Here is an 18,044-nt window from a genome sequence, read left to right as displayed (position 1 = left end):
TCGTCCTTTCTTCAATTTAGAACCTTAACCTGAAGACCAGTTCTATCTTTCACCATAATTATCTTGAAACAAATGGAATTGTGATCACTAGATCCAAAGTGTTCCCCTGCACACACTTCTGTCACCTGTCCAGTCTCATTTCCTAATTGGAGATCCAGTATCGCCCTCGATATTATTCATTATTTTTAAATGGTTGGATATTACCAGTCAAAAAGTGCCATAGTTATATGAGGCTTTGATGAGGTTACAGCAGGAGTACATAATACAGTTTTATCCACCTTGTTTAAAAAAAGGGCTGCAGTAAAAGACTCACTACATTTATTCCTGGGATGAAAGGACTGTCCCATGAGGCTGGTTAGACATTTACTTTGAGTTGAGCAGAAAATTCGTCATTCTGAAGATCGTGAATCTATAGAATTCTCAACCCCAGTCATAAAGTAAATTGAAGACTCATATTAATAGATTTTTTTTCACAAGCAATATGTGAAAAGGCAGGAAAATGAAGTTGAAATGTAAGAATAGCTATGATCTTGTTGAATGGCAGTGCAGGCCTGAAGGGCAAGGTTGGCCTATTCAAGGGCTTATTTCTAATGCAGTTATATTCTTAAGTATAACGTTCAATGTCGGCTATTTCCACATTTTGATTTGCCAAACTATTTGTATCTGTTTTCAAAGGGCTTGTATTACCCTCAGCTATCTTTCCCTTTTAACATAATTGTAAAAAATTTTGAATTAATATTGACGTACATCAGAAATTTCTTTTCAGTTTTCTTTTTGTAGCTCGCTTGTTGTCTCTGCTTACTGGTTCCTCAACAATCTTGCTACTTCGGATCAGCACATTTCTGTGCTCTTTTACATGCACTTTTTTATGTTATCAGACACCTCTATTTCCACTTGTGGCTGATTTATTTGGTAAGAAGTCTTGCCTTCAGGGTATAGAGAAATCCAGCATAAAGTTTTTATTTCTGAATATCTATCACATATAATGTCATTTTAACCATTGGCTGCGCCAAGAAATTTGATCTTTCTTGCCTTGCAAAAAGTTAGTATTACCAAAACCAGTACTCTTGGTCACTTTGATAAGTTTCTTTTTGTCAAACTTGACATTGATATGGATCGTTCTGAAGCCATATGCAACCTTTCAAAAACATGTCTACTATTTTGAAACCTGATTCCCAGTCAAATTAAAAATGTATGCAAGAAGATTTAAATAATTAAAATAATGATAATTAAAACAAAATGGTATTAAAAGTATTAAAATGCTAACGCTTAATTTTAAACAGTAAAGTAAAATTAATTTGAAGTCCTAACAGCACCGACCTTTTCCATTGGGATTAGTGATCCCATTAAAATAAGCTAGGTAATGTTTTGTGTCATCACTCCCAGATGTAGTCAAGTCAAGTTTATTGTCATTTAACTATATGCATGTATATAACATAAATAACCATATAATGTATATAGAAACGAGACAAAGTTTCTCCGAACCAAGGTGTAACACTAAGGTAGAGATGCTAAAAGCAGCTGAACCCTCTTTTCACCGAGTCTCAACTCCACCACTAGAATCTCTGGTGCGTCCAAGAGCAGATTAGACAATCGAAAACAATGACATCTGACCTCCAGTTTCTCTGTGACTTCTGTCTTTCATTTGTGGAGATCCAAGTAATGCTGAGGAGGCAAAGTTAGCTGATTCACCCCGATGGTTGAATAATATTGCAATGGTTGTTCGGTAAATGTTCCCCAGTTGCTGAAGTATTAACTCAAGTTGTCTTGTTACTCATCATTCATTACCAAAGAAAAATTAATCAGTAGTCTTGCAGTTTCTGGAGTGCCCTGTTCCAGAAAACTTTTATGAATGCGTATAAAGACTTGAGATAACCTACTCTTTCCAATTTATATGATTGGTCCTATATATATTGCCAGTTCATGGATTAGAGTCATAGACTCATACAATACAGAAAGAGAAGGACCAGTTGACCCACCACATGTTGCATATATTGCATTTCGGAGTTTGTGGAGAGCCCCTAATGGCTATTAAGGGGTTGAGAGGGAAATCAGAAGGGCAAAGAGACAGTGTGAGATGAACCTGGCAGGTTATGGAAAATCCCAAGAGGTCCTACAGCTATATTAAAAGTAAAAGCACGGCTGGGAAGAGAGTAGGTTCCCTTGGGGATCATTAGGTGTCTCAAGCTGCAGGAGATGGGTGGGATTTTTAATGGATGTTTCCCCTTGGTGTTTTCTGAATCATGTCTTCTAAAAAGATGAGGAAAATAGTAAAGATGTTTTTGAAGACATTCATATCATTAGAGAAGAGATATTTGCAGCCTTACAGAGCATTAAAGTGGATAAATCTCCAGTGACTGGCAGAATGTTTCTTGGATTTTGTGGGGGGCAAGAGAGAAAATTGCAGAAGCCCTTGCAAGGACGTTTGTTTCATTATTAGCCATTGGTGCAGTTCCTGAAGCCTGAAGATAGCTAGTTTTGTTCCATTGTTTAAGACGAGTAGCAAGAACAAGCCAGGGAGATTCAGGGCACTTGGCTTGGCATTAGTGGTGGGGAAGTTACTGGAGGAAATTCTGAGGAACAAGATCAACCAGCATTTGAATAGACAGAGTCTGATTAGGAGGGGTTAGCGTGGCTTTTTGTGAAGATAGTCAGGTTTGAGGAATCTTTTAGACTTTTTGAAAAGGCAACTAAAATGTAGATACGGATAGGGTAGTAGCTGTTGTATATTTAGTCTTCAGCAAGGCCTTCGACAAAGCCCCACATGGTATTTTAGTTTGGAAGGTTAGGTCCCATAGAATCCAGGGAGAAGTAAAGAGGCAGTTAGGTGGATTCAAAGTTGACTGAGAGGTAGGAAGTCAAGGGTGGTTTACTTATTGTTTATATTATTTAAAGATGCAGAACGATAACAGGCCCTGCCAGCCCAATTACACCTGAGTGACCAATTAACCCAATACCTGTACTCTCTGGACTACGGGAGGAAACTGGAACACATGAAGGAAACTCACAAGGTCACAGGAAGAAAAAGAAAACTCCCCACAGACAGAGGCAGAAGTGAATCTGGTTCGCTGGTGCTCCAATTACCTTACGATAACTGCTAGGCTACTATGGGTATGGTGGGTGCTTATTGAAGCCTGTTACTCAGAATGGAGGCTGGCGACTAGTGCTGTGCCACAGGGCTTGATATTGGAACCCTTGCCATTCATTACTTATATAAATGATTTGGATGCGAATGCACAAGGCTCGGTCAGTAAGTTTGTGAATGACATGAAATTCGGAGATGTCATTGATAGAGAAGTAGGTTACAGGGGATCTTAATCAGTTAGGGAAGTGATCTGATGAGTGGCAAATGGACTTTAATACAGTTAAATGTGAAGTGATCCATTTTGGAAAGTCAAACCAGCATAGTGGTTATGCTCTGAACGGCAGAACAAATGGACTGTGATGGAACAGAGTGACTGAGGAGTGTGAGTACACAGTATGTTGAATGCAGCATCACAGGTAGGCAGGGTGGTGAAAAAGGTGAAAAGTATGCTGCCCTTCATCATTGAGTATCAGAGTTGGGACATTATGTTGCAGTTACAGTATACAAGTGAGACCAGTGATGTTGAAAGTCTCCCTGCAGATAAATTTTGTTGTTGCACTACTGATATTATTTTTGGGTATACAACAGAGGAGACGTGTCTGAGAGAACAGAAATCCCATCAAAGATTGAGGAGACTAAGGGCTCCTGCAAATAGGTACAAAATTGCTCTGCTTTATTAAATATATTTTTAGAAACACAGCTGTTTCTTTGGCATGTGAACCAATCTCTTCCATTGGCCCTAACTGGCATCTGCACCATTGAGTTTTCTCACCCAAATTATAAAGACCAACACTGATTATTAAGGTTCCCAGTGGCAAGTGATGCATTTGATAGACAAATCGTCTTAGCCAATTTTAGCAGGCTCCCTGACAATAATGCTAGCAATTTTTTAATATTATTAGTTAAATTAGTAAATCTAACTAATTAGATGTATTAGTTAATATAGCCACTGATACACAGCTTTGCATTATGGTGTTGCTTCATCCTAGTTACTTGATTTGGCTGACATGAGTCCAAAACTATATCCTTCTGCAAATGAGTACAAACCAGCCAAGGAATCAATGTCAAAACTATACCGTAAGACATATTAATATATATGGTTCTGCAGGTTCATATAGATTTTAAGAAAGCAGGCCTTTGAATGGCATGAGAAATCTAGTTAGCCAAAACAAGTAACTAAGGTGAAATAACAGCATAATGTAGCAAAACGTATCCAAAATAATGCCTTTGGTGTCTGTAAGTTCAACTGATGCCAGATGTGTTGTACATTGTTCAGGCATTATTGGATACTTGGACATGCCATTAAGTATACTGGGATCAAGAAAGTAGCTAGGGATTGAGAGGGTCCCCTTTGGGACCCAGTTTGAAATCTATGTGCGGAGTCAGGTAATTTGGGCAAGGTCCTAAATGAATACTTCTCATTTCTGCTTACCAAGGAGAAGGTCATGGAAGATAGTAAGTTCATTTACAATGGATGCATAAAGGTTCATAAATCCCTGGTTGAGATCTAACAAAATCTGCTTGAGAAGCAAGAGAGGAGCTAGCTGGGGCTCTGATGGAGATTGTTGCAGCTTCATTAGCCACAAAGGAGTGGCTAGAAGACTAGAGGATATTTAATGTTGCTCCTTTATTTAAGAAAGACAGTAGAGATAAGCCAGATAATTACAGACCAATGAGCCTTATGCCAGTGATAAGAAAATTATTAGATAAGATGCCAAGAGATAGGATTTATGTACAAATGGAACGTAATCCTAACAAGTACTAGGTGATAAATTTTGCAAAGTGAAATAAGGTAAGGACATAAATACTAAACGATTGGGCACTAAGGAATATTGACAACAGAGGGATCTTAGGATTCAATTTGTCCAATGAAAAGATTGGGAATTGATCAGGGATAGTCAGTGTGGCTTTATGCAGAAGAAATCCTCTTCAACTACTTAGATTAAATTTTGAGGTGATAGCTTAGAAGATGAATGAAGGCTATGATAGATGTTGCCTCTATGAACTTTAGTAAAGCATTGAACAAGGACCCACATGCTACATTGGTTCAGAAGTTTAAGGCACAAGGGATCCAAAATGAGCTAGCTTATTGGATCCAAAACCGATTTTGTAATAGGAGGCAGAGGACAGTTGTGGAAAGATGCTTTTCCAACTTGGATTGTGATCACTGGTGTACGACAGTGATCAATGGAACACCTGTTTGTGACTTTATTGGTGACTTCTATGTGAATGCACGAGATATGATTAGTAAGTTTGTGGATGTTACAAAAATTGATGGTGTTGATGTTAATAAATGTCCAGTTGTAGCAGGATATAGATATAGATTAGGTGGAAAGTTGGGTAGAGAGTTGACAGATGGAACGTAATCCCAACAAGTTCCAGGTGATAAATTTTGCAAAGTGAAACAAGGTAAGGACATAAATACGAAATGGTTGGGTGCTAAGGAATATCGATCAACAGAGAGATCTTAGGATTCAGTTAGTCCATAGTCCCTTGAAAGTAGCAACATGAGCAGGTAGGGTAGTGAAGAAGGCAGATGACATGCTTGCTTTTATAAATGTTGGAATATTATGTTCCAATCTTACCAACCACTAGTTAGACGCACATGGATATTGCCTGATGTTCTGACTACCACACAATCCTTATTGGGTTGTGTGCAGAGGAAGTTTACCAGGACCTTACCAAGATTAGAAAACTTGAATTATCTGAAGATTGGAAGGACTGTATATGTTTAAAGTGAGAGGAAGGACTTCTAACAGGGATTACATGGGAAGGTTTTCACAAAGGGCATAATTGATACCTGGAACTCACTGCTAGAGGAGAGCTTAGAATCAGGTAAAATCACTTTACTTAAGAGACATTTAGACAGGTACTTGAATAGGGAAGATACTAATCTAACGTAGACAAATGGGATTTTGTTAGATGGGCGAAAGGTTGGCTGTGCTGTGCAACTCTATGTCGATGATGAATGCCACTTGGAACTTTCTTAAATACGGGTGGTTGAACAAGTATAAATCAGTGTAGGTTCATTAGTGGGCATCTTTCCTGGAGACAGAATGCTGAGGGGCTGAAAGAGGAAGGAGGGGGAGGCAGAGGTTGCCCAGCATTGGCTAAATAAGCACAAGATTTTTAGAGAGTAGTTCTCACAACTGGCCCATAATAAGAAATTTTGTGTGGTATCTGTACTTCAGTTAAGATATCAAGACTAAAATGTGCCACTAGAAGAAATTGAATTCCATGTCCTTCTCAGGAGATGTAGATGAGCTTTAAATTTTATCTGGGCCTATGCACTCTAGGTAACTGTGCAAGCCTCTAACCATAAGTAACATACACCTTATATAGACCTACCAATTGCCATGGCTATCTTGACTATACCCCTTCCCACTTAGTCTTCTGTAAAAATGCTATTCCCTTTTCTCAGTGCCTTCATCTCTGCTGCACCTGTGCTCAGGATGAGGTTTTCCTTCCTCCACCAGAGATGCTGCCCTCATCTACTTCTCCTCCATCTCCCAGATATCCACACTCTCCCCATGTTCCCAGTGCCCCAACAGGTACAGATTCTTCTTGTCCTCACCTATCACCTCATGAATCTCCGCCTCTGACACATCATTCTCCGCAATTTCTGCCCTCGTCAACAGGAGTCTACCAATGAACACCTCTTTACTCCACCCCCCAACTCTTCGCTTTCCTTCCTCCTTCCCTATTAACCTCCCTCCTGACACATATCCCTGCAAGCAAGAGAAATGCTACACCTGTCCATTCATCTCTCCACTCACCTCCATTCAGGACCCCAAGCAATCCTTCCAGGTGAGGCAACACTTCACCTGCAAGTCTTTTGGGGCTGTCTATTGTATCTGGTGATCCTGATGCACTTCCTCTACACTGATGAGATCTGATGTAAACGGGTGGGGGAAACCACTTTGTTGAGCACCTCTGCTCCATGTTCCAAAAGCAGAATTTCCCGGTGGCTAAGCATTTCAATTCCTATTCCTATTCCCATTCTAATGTGGCCTCCTCTTCTGCCACAATGAGGCACTCTCAGTGTGGAGGAGCAACACCTCATTCCACTTACATAGCTTCCAACCTGGTAAGCATGAACATGGATTTCTCCTTCTGGTATTTTTTTCTCCTTTTTTTCTTTTCCGCTCCCACTTCCCTCTTCTTCCTTTCCCCACTCTGGCCTCTTTCTTCTTCTCACCTGCCCATTACCTCCCCTGGTGCCCCCTTCTCCTATGATCCACTCTTCTCTCCTAGATTCTTTCTTCTCCGGCCCTTTACCTTTCCCATCCACCTGGATTCACCTATCACTATCTAGCGTGTCCTCCTTCCCCTCCCTCCACCTTTTTATTCTGGTGTCTTCCTCCTTCCTTTCCAGTTCTGATGAAGAGTCTCAGCCTGCAATGTCGACTGTCTATTCATTTTTGTAGATGCTGTCTGGCCTGCTGAGTTCTTCCAGCATTTAGTTGTGGGTTTCCTGCATCTGCAGAATCTCTTCTGTTAATGAAAATTATCTAGCAACCCAAGCATGGCAAGTGATGTGTTCCATTGAATGAACATAGCATAACCAAACACTACAACCCTCACAATGGATTTTAGGGGTGAATACATTTTGAGTCATGACGCATTGGAATCCTCTCCCTCAATGAATGGTAGAAGCAGATTCTTTGAATATTTTTTATGGTAGGGGTAGCTCAATTCTTGAAGCAACACACATAAAATACTGGAGGAACTCAGCAGGCTAGAAAGCATCTACAAAAATGAGTAAACAGTTGACATTACATGCTGAGACCCTTCACCAGAAGTAGAAATGAAGGGGGAAGCTGCCAGAATAAAAAGGTGGAAGGAGGAGAAGGAGGACAAGCTGGAAGGTGATAGGTGAAGCCAGGTGGGTGGGAAAGGAACATGGAAGTTTTGATGCAACTTTACAATGATCTGATAAGACTATACTTGGAGAACTGTTACAGTTTTAGTTTTCATATTTAAAGTATTTTATATTTGCATAGGAGGCAGTGGGAAGAGAGATCACTGGGTTGATTCCTGGGATATATTCTGAGGAAAAATTAAGCAGTTTGTGCATTGGAGTTCAGAAGAATGCGAGGTGATCTTATTGAAAAATATGAGATTCCGCAGGGCTTGTCAGGATGGATTAGTGAGGACATTTTACCCAGAGTAGTTATCTTCACCCAGGGGACGTTGTTTCAGAAAAAAGAGGTTACTTACTCAAAACTGAGACATATGGATTTTTCTCTCAGATGGTTGTGCATGTTAGGAATTCTTTAACCAATGAGCTATGAAAGCAGAGGCATTGAATGTATTCAATGCAAAGGTTAACAGATACTTGAATTACAGGGGAGTCAGAGAGTAGGGGGAGTGGGCAAGAAAGGAATGTTGAGGCCAGGATAAGAACAGGCATGGTGGAGCAGATCTGAGTGCCCCCCTGGCCTGTTGCTATTGCTGTTCTTGAATAGCAAGGTTGTATAGAGGGGAATGTGGGGTCTAGGTTATAATCAGAACATCCATGATGCTATCAAGTGGCAGAACAGGACTGAGGGACTGAGCATCCTACTCCAGCTCTGAATTCATATATGTGCACAACTCATCGTCACCAAGGGAGGCGTCAAAACTAAGAAAATTTAGGCTTTTAGAATTTTCAAAGTAAAAGTACAGTGGTATCTAAAGTTAGTTACAACTTGTTTAGTGCACAACTGATGTTAACAAGTATCTTCTTACAAACCATGAAGTTTATTTACAAATTTCCATCAGGAATGATTCAATGCAAGTTCCCACATTTCAAATTCACCCAAGAATTCTTGCAGCTGAGTAGTTTGTATGTTTGCATTCCAATGGGATGTCTTCTCCGAATGGAATTTGTTTGAGCTGCACACTCAATTTAAATCACAACAATGTAAAGAAGTGCTAATAAGCTCCTGACACATTGTACAATGTCCAGTTTGGAAATCTTTTATTGCACTTTCTTCTGGAAGAAATCATAGTCTTTCCTTGTGTTTGAACTGTTTTGTAATATAATAGAAGATAAAACAAGCTGATCAGAAGTGTGAGGTTATCCAATGAAGAATATTGTATGATCAAACATAGAAGATGTTCAGTAGATCAGGCCGCAATGTTGCAGATGTTGGAAATTTGAAATAAAGTCAGGAAGTGCTGGAAGTTTCCAGCAGATGTGATATTCTAAAAATCAACGTAGTATGAATATTCTTGTAGATTTGTGAGTAAGGAGATCCCATTGTTAATTATAATTCTTCCCATGCTTATCTCGTTTCCTCCTTAACACACTGATTATTTTCTAATTTAAACGCAGAAAATGGAATTTTACCATAATTAAAGATGTATAACCTTTGAGTGAGTTTCCTAGTCTTGCCTAGAAATATGAATAGATCATTGTGAACACAACACAAGAAAATCCAAAGTGGACATCATTGTTCTGCAAGGGACAATGTTTTACAATTTAAACACTGACAGAAGGTTCAAAAATTCTGCAGTTCATGCTAACCAGGCCGCTAGGCTGAATGTGAGTCTGTAATAGGGAGGCAGCAGGGACGGATAAGAAAAGGAAGAGAGGGAGGAATAATAATCAAATACTCAGATTGTATCCAAACATGTCATTACATCACTGCTGTGCACAAAGGAAAAACACTGCAGTATTAGACTTTTTGCTCATTGACTCCGTTTTCATTTACCCTTTCTATTACAACATTAGACAAACTGTTTAATTAAGTAAATATTATAAGTTTATACTAATGTATCAGAATGTTCCAGTTGCTCTTCAGTAAAATAATGAAAGCAAAATGAAAATGAGAATTGCATGCTTTGGTAATTTGAGCTGTATCTGGCTCATATGAAGGAAACAGAATTTAATTCCTTTTCTTTTATTATAATGTTTAAATTACACCAGGAGTCTGTGTAGCTGTAAATGTTTAGCAGCTTGTATCTGTCATAGCTAAAAGTAATGCATTATATTACAAACACAAAACAAAAGTATTCAACATTTTTGCTATTTAATTTGAATTGACATTATAAATAAGAAACAAAAATACTTTAGAAAGAGTTAAACTAAAATGAGAGAGAATCTAATGTTGCTTTCATCTAGAATGAACAGTCAGACAACAGAAAATGATAAAATAAAATGTCAGTGGTGCGTGGAGTTTAATCCAAGAAATTCTGTCCCCTGTGCTGCACATTACTCCATTGCAATTGCATATTAAACAACCCTATCAAGAAAGGCAATGGCATCTGCTGTGCTGCCACAAATTGTGAATTAAATGAAATTGATGTGCTCTGTCGTGTATTTATGAAGACAGACCATTCTCAGAAGTATTCTGCTTATGAAGAATTTATGATTGCAAAGTGTTCCTGAACAAAAAGTAGCAATAAATTCTTTTTTTGCAACCTACTCTCTCAGGGTATTGAGTCTGATGCTGCTGGTAAATTTGTCACAGCAGAAAACAATAGCTAAATCTGGATTCCACTGTGAGGCTTTATATTATTAGTATTCATGTGATCTCAGAAACTCAATTGCCAGAATTACTCACCTAACATTTTTCTCAAATAGATTAGTCTGGTATCATTTGTATATAATGATTTAATTGTGGCTGGATGCCATGGTTCCCACATCCATCGTCCAACACAGTAACTATTATTACTCAGAATATTGCCAAAGATTAATATGCTTTGAATGGCTAGTTTAGTTATGGGGATTACCATCTAATTGATGGTTTCAGTGTGCTTTGTGATAGTTTTTAAACTTGCAGCACAATTATAATTAAAGAATTAATATTGCATTTTGTTATTTGGTAATTTCTTGGTATTCTATGTTTTTGATGGCTCTGTTGCAGCAGTCTGAACTGTGGTTTAGATGTCATTTTAATTGGACTTTTAAAGATAGTGGCACTTCCGGCTGGTATGTATGTGAATAAGGTAGTGACTTGTTAATAGTCACCTTAAAAATAAGGACAGTACATGAAGCTAATTGATGCTTCCCTTTGGTTGTGTCAGAAAACACTTGGAGAGAAGACTCAGGATGCAGCACTGGGACCAAATGGTGCAGGAGCATGCAATCTTCTGTCACCTGAAAGCAGCAGCCTGGTGAGGCAGCTGGAGGTCAGGATCAAAGAATTGAAAGGTTGGATGCGAGATACAGAGCTTTTCATCTTTAACTCCTGCCTTCTGCAAGAAAAAGAAGGAACAGCAGAGACCCAGAAAAAACTTCAGCATTTTAAGGTAAGAGTATTATTGCTGACTCTTTTATGCCTCTTATTTGATACACCCACCTGGAATTTCTGAGGGCTTTATGGCAATCAAAGTTAGATAGTAGGAAAATAAAAGTAATTCCTGAGACTTGTAAAGAAGAACAAATATGATAGGATTACAGGGAGCACTGTCAAGTTGCGCATAACTATTTGCGCGATAAGCTGCCCGATACACTTTTTGTTATGAAAACAGAAATGAAAATGGGGTTACATCAGTTAAATTCCATTTCCTGGCTTTTCTCAACATTCATTATATAGAAGAATCTCAAATCGTCCAGGCACTGTTTGCGTTAAAATTTTTCATCAGACATGCATGTAAGAATAAAAATATTCTGATGAGAACATTAGGTTTAGAAGTTCAGCCAATGCATCACAGTTGTGGCATATTTACCATTGAAAATTCAAGTGATACCATTAGTCTTTCTGAATGTTGGCCAATGTTATCATTTTATTTTGTACCTGCATTCCAGTACAAAGCTGAACTTCCCATTTCTCTCTTTTCTAGTCATACACACTATGCAGGCAGTATTTTTGGATGCAAATTTTAGTATTAAATTTTATCAAGCCCACCCATTTACATGAAGAGCAAAACAAATGTTAGGTCAAGTAAAAAGATTTGTAGATCGAGAGTTTGAATAGGTTGGATAAAGAATCATAACTAAAGCACAGCATTCTATAATAAAACAAAAAAGTGCTAGAAGTACTCAACAAGTCAGGCAGAAAATGTGGAGAGCAAATCAGAGTTAAAGTTTCAGTTTGTGTAGAGTTGTCATTGATGTGAATCATTTTCTCCTTCTTTTGTTTGTAGATGCTGCCTGATTTATTGTTTTTACTTTAGTATTCCAGCATCTGTAGTTCTTCCCTTTTCCCAGTCTCTCATTGTTTGGATTAAAGCTAAAAGGATGCTGCATATGTTGGCCAAATTATCAAAGAAAATTGCTCGACAATTGAAAAAGAGGAATTGAGACGAAGGAAAAGTAAACATTTTTTCCATCTTTATAAAGACGAAATACAGCATATTAAAATTTTATCTTTTACGTAAAGGTTCAAAAGTTGCTGGTTATTTCACCACACAGGGGCCAGCATATCATAAAAAAGGAATATGCGGGAGGTACCATAGACATGAATTATATATCAATAGAGTCATAGAATTATACAGCACACAAACAGCCCCTTAGGCCCAATTCGTCCATGCTGATCAAGGTGCTGTTCTCAGCTAGTCCGATTTGCCTGCACTTGGTGCATTTTTCTCTAAACATTTCCCATCCAGTAACCTATCCAAATGTTTTTTTACTTTAAATGTAATTGTACCTGCTTCTCCCTCTTCCACTGGCAGCTTGTTCCAAAATCCACAATGAAAAACATGCCCTCAGGTCCACTTTAAATCTTTTCCCTCTCATCTTAAATCCATGCCCTCTGGTTTTAGACATCCCTACCCTTTTGATCCCTCAGCTAAGATAAATAAATTATTCTTATCGATAACGTAGGCCACTTATACAACTGTCTGGATGATTTCTTTGAATAACTGTGTCATTCCAGAATTACCTACTGTATTACTGGTTTTATACTAATTAAAGACGACAAATTAACAATTTATTTATTACTTTATTATGTACATGTGACTTATTAAAATGATTCTACTTTTTATCCAAAATTATTCCATTAGTACCAATTTACCATTTATATTTTTTTAAATAAAAAGGGAATGTAAACACACCTCTTTTTATCCCTTACCAAGTACCTAAAAACTGCTCCTAGTATCATTTGCTTCAGCGTATTGGCAAAACAGAATTCATACCATAAAATATTAAAGTGAGAGACTGTAAGTAGGACTTTTGTGTTGCTCATCTAAGCCACATCATCAAGGGAGAAGGTAAACAAGCTCTCAGTTTCTCCATAACAGAAAGACAAGGTAAATCATCTTTTGCAAATCTCCTGGCAGCTTGTCGAGCAGTATTGGTAAAAAAAGAAAGAGCTGTTACTCTAAAATTGGAATTGGTGCATGTAGCAAGGAAGAGAAAGACTCGAAGTATTATTTATAAAATTAATAATATTTTATTGGGGCAGGTTCTAACTGGATCAGGTATTTGTATTGTCATTTATTTCATGTAAAACATTACTTCAGGAATTCAGAGTTTAATAGGTTTACGTTGCTTTGTGCCAAAATGAAATCTGTAAAAAGGAGATTTTGTTGAAGTTGGCAGAAATGAGAAATATTGATTCATTGAATGTGTAACCTGTTGGGCACAAGATGAAGACCAGGGGACCTGTATCCTTGCTCTGGCCCGAAGGAAAGGAGCTAAGAGTAGAGGAGCAGGAAACAGATGAGATTTGATGTAGGGCGATCTCTAAACTCTTGATGTGGGGAAATCACAGTTCTTGAAGAAGGAAAATTTCTAAGAAGCAGCTGTATGGAAGGATTCCACCTCACAGCTGAAACTGATACAAGGATCTACCCCTTAGTAATAATGATCAGAGAGGCACTGAGAGAATCTGTGATTACCAACAAGTACCTTTGTTGTCTCAATTGAAGAGAATGGGAATTTACACAACCAAGTACCTCTGTTCATACTTACTAAGTTTTCCTGACCATCCAAGAACAGTCATAGTCATAGTCATAGTCATACTTTATTGATCCCGGGGGAAATTGGTTTTCGTTACAGTTGTACCATGAATAATTAAATAGTAATAAAACCATAAATAATTAAATAGTAATATGTAAATTATGCCAGGAAATAAGTCCAGGACCAGCCTAATGGCTCAGGGAATCTGACCCTCCAAGGGAGGAGTTGTAAAGTTTGATGGCCACAGGCAGGAATGACTTCCTATGATGCTCTGTGCTGCATCTCGGTGGAATGAGTCTCTGACTGAATGTACTCCTGTGCCCACCCAATACATTATGTAGTGGATGGGAGACATTGACCAAGATGGCATGCAACTTGGACAGCATCCTCTTTTCAGACACCATTGTCAGAGAGTCTAGTTCCATCCCCACAACATCACTGGCCTTACGAATGAGTTTGTTGATTCTTTTGGTGTCTGTCACCCTCAGCCTGCTGCCCCAGCACACAACAGCAAACATGATCACAATATCCAGAAAAAGAGTCCCGATCTAATCTCCACATGACTATGAGATGCTCCATATCCTCAGTGGTTAGTCCCTGGAGAGATGTTTCTGCATTACATTCAAATTCTTTCCTTACAAGTTCAAATGTCATATTTCACTTTCGTTAGCTGTGGGTCAACTGATTGACCCACATCACCTTCTTATTGGCTTTGGTCCAAGCCAACATCTATTTATTGTCTCCTTCCACAAGTGACAACTGATAATTTATGGCTTTTTGTTCTAAATCAATTACCAAACCAGTAACCAGCTCAAATCACTCAGGGCAGACACAGACCACACCATTCGTAAACCTGCATGTTATATCATTCCAAATAACTTCATATTTGGAAATTATCTCTGGTCCATCAGATTTTCTGGAGCATCATTGCTTCTTCTTTAGAACATTAATTCAGCCAAGGAAAACCAGTTCACAAAATGGATGATACAGAGCAGCTTCACAAAATGGCAGCCCCCATTCTTCTGACCTCATGCGAAGAACAAAGACAACTGGTTTGTCCACTTTCACTGTCCTTGATTCTTTCAAAATCACTGATTTATAGAATGTAGTTCTTTCTGGCCAACAAAATGCGAGAACTGGTAAAATTAATAAAGTCCCTCCAGGAGGCAATTTTGAAGGAAGTATATTCTAGAGAGTTATGAGTCTGCAGGCTTGTTATAAAGGAGCAAAAGATAGCTTGATTTTTCTTGGATAGTGAATGGAGTGCAGGGGTAAAGATTTATTTTGCAATTACAATCAATTTTGATGAGGCCACTTCTTGAATATTGCGAAAGAAGAATATTGCATGAATACTGGAGTTTTGAAACAGAAACTGAAAGTATACCCGTGGAGTGAAAGCCAGTTAGCAGTTCAGGCCAATGCTCTGAAAGATGGTCCCATAATGTTGTTAACAAGGAGAAAGCATAAAGAAGGACCTGTGCTATGGGATCTTAAATATCCAATTGAATAGGCGCAAGATCATCAGTTTAATGTAAATTATGAAGCACTATGACAAAATCATAGAAAATTACACAAAGATGGCACAGAATAAATAGAAGACTGTTCAAGACTGAAGGGTTATTCATGCAAAATTACATTTAACAGAGTTTGAAGAATGTGAGGCTATAGTATTCCTCTCTGGGCTTAATAGTTGAGACAGAAGCTTTGCCAACATTCAAAATTAGATTGAATAGTGAATGGAAGAAAAGATGCTGAGGTTATGTGCAAATTAAAAGTGATTAAAACTGTTCTCTCCTGGTGGATGGACACTGACAAGAACTGGTTGGTTCAAGTGCCTGTTTTCATTTTATAGCTCCCATGCCTTTTTAAGCCTGAGCTGCATTCAGCAGATTAAATGTTAAAATGAGATCTTGCGCCTATTCAAGTGGACATTTAAGATCCCATAGCACTATTTGAAGATGAACAGATGTCCAAGCCAATATTCTTTCTTCAAGTAACACCACCAAAAAATAGATTAACTGATCAATTCATCTCATTGTTCTCTTTGACCTTGGTGTGTGCAAATGGTTACTGCATTCACATACATAGCATTTCAAAGTAATTTGTTGTGAAGTGTTTTAGGGTATCCTGAAAGACATAATAAGATGCTATATAAATGCAAATTATTTCATGCTTTAACGGAATAGAATGATTTTGGTTTTGCCAATTTTAACTGAAGAAAGTTCTGAATAATCAGTAAGGTGATTTTTCTCTTTGGGACCCCGCTGGTCTTTGATAGGTGTTGAAGCAGACAGTGTGTTCCTGGCTTGGGCTATTTGCATAGCCTTGACAAATTTCCAGTACACTCCAGGCAGCTTCTTACAGTTGAATTGGAGGAAGGAGCAAGAACTTGCACGGATCGCAGACTTCATTGTCAAGGCCGGACTTATTGCCTCCCTAATTTTGCTTGAGAATGTAGAGAGCAGGCATCTTGAAAAGCTCCAGTTCTTGTGGTGAAGGTTTTCCATGTTGGATAAAGAATCTAGCTTAGGGAAAAAAAGAAAAAAGAGTAAAAATAGATTTCCTTTTTGGAATCCTTTATGACTGTGGTGTCCACATACTTTGGCAGCTCTTGTTCTGGAAGCTAAAGGTTGTAAGTCTGGGAGTTGGAGCCTGAAAGGCTTTGGTGAGTTGCTACTTCGCAGCCACCATGTCCATCATCCCTTGAGGGAGAGAATACTTAAGAGTAGAGGATGGAGAATGGGTTATCTTCAAACAGGCTGCTTTATATGTTGGATCAAGATTATTGGATGATGTTAGCGTTGCAGTAATATAAGCAAGGGGTTTTTAGAGGTCAAGAAAGGGCATATGAAATGTTTAAAGCTGTTGAGTTATTTTTTCTTGGAGTTGTTCCTTGGTGAAGCTCATACTCAATGAACAGAATCTATATTTCAATTTGGGAAGAGCTGGGGCAGCTGAGAAGGTCTCTGGCAATGTCTTTCCCTGTGGCACACTGCAAGGAGATCCTCTATAGAATGAGGAATGAAGCTAGTTGTCCTACTGTGTCTCAATTGACTCTTTGGAGGAGGTTATTGTGCTGCTCTTTCCGAAGACCCTGGAATTATTTTACCTTCAAGCATTCATCCATTTTGCCTTTTGACTTCATTGAAGCCTTTTTTTGGGATCTCAGTATACAAATAAATTGGAATGCAAGGTACAGAAGAATTACAAGTTGTAGTGGAAAAATTGTGGTCTGAGTCTCAGTGATGATCTTTAGAGTGAAAGGTCTTGGTATGGTCACATGGTGATTATTTTACTAAACATATAACACAGAAACCTAAAGATACAAGTTTGAATACTACTATCCCTGCCAGATAATTAATATACAGTTAATTAAATAAATTTGGAACATAAACCCTGTCTAAATAATAATGATAATGAGATTGCAAGATTATTATTAATACCCAACTGATTTCTAATGCCCTATAGGAAATGTGCCTTCCTTTTCCCTTCTGGCCCTAGTGATGTTGCCGCAGCTCAGGAATATAACTCCAGAGCTGCAGCAACATTTTGGGCCATTTACTTCCCTCAGAAATGAGGTAGCTAGTCATAAAATTCAACACAAGTTCGGGATAGCCAATGAGTTCTTACCTTGTAGTGATGCATGTGTCCCCAGAAGGAATAAAAATTATACAACAGTTAAATACAGATCAAATTAATCGCAGGAGGTCTCTAGCTGAACTGTCAAAAATTCTCTATCTTATGGACTTCAGCTATCATTGAGAAATGAGCTTCATTACTTATTGCAGTAAGATGGGCAAGCTGTGTTTACTCCACTAATGGAATGCATAGAAGGTATAGAAAATAGTGGCAGGAATGCTACTTAAAATCAGCTATTTTTGTGGAACAAGGAGTTGGCTCTCATATCCTTTTCAAATCTTTTACCTTTCACCTTAAACCTGTGGCCTCTAATTTTTAGTTCCCCTTCCCTTCGATTTAAAAAAAAGCTATATGCATTCAGTTTATCTATATTCTTCATGATTTTATACACGCCTATAAGGTTGTTCTTTAATCGCCTACAATCCAAGGAATAAAGTCTTAGCCTGCACGGCCTCCCCTTGTAACTCAGGCCCTTGGGTCCTGGCAGCA

The 18,044-nt window shown here is 38.4% G+C and overlaps 1 protein-coding gene across 5 annotated transcripts in view; it reads left to right on the top strand.

Moving 5' to 3' along the window:
- The window catches only part of akap6 (A kinase (PRKA) anchor protein 6), a 390,019-nt gene that overhangs the window by 297,802 nt on the left and 74,173 nt on the right, over positions 1 to 18,044 (top strand). For all 5 annotated transcript variants that reach the window (XM_063050225.1, XM_063050244.1, XM_063050217.1 and 2 more), the window contains one exon: positions 11,099 to 11,323. In XM_063050225.1, coding sequence (XP_062906295.1) covers positions 11,099 to 11,323 — 225 coding nt within the window. The remainder of the gene's footprint in view (positions 1 to 11,098; positions 11,324 to 18,044) is intronic.

Source organism: Mobula hypostoma, chromosome 1 (genome assembly GCF_963921235.1).
Source record: "Mobula hypostoma chromosome 1, sMobHyp1.1, whole genome shotgun sequence".
In the NCBI taxonomy this organism is placed as follows: domain Eukaryota; kingdom Metazoa; phylum Chordata; class Chondrichthyes; order Myliobatiformes; family Myliobatidae; genus Mobula; species Mobula hypostoma.
Note: the sequence above shows the minus strand (reverse complement) of the source record. Positions and strands in the feature narration are given on the sequence as shown.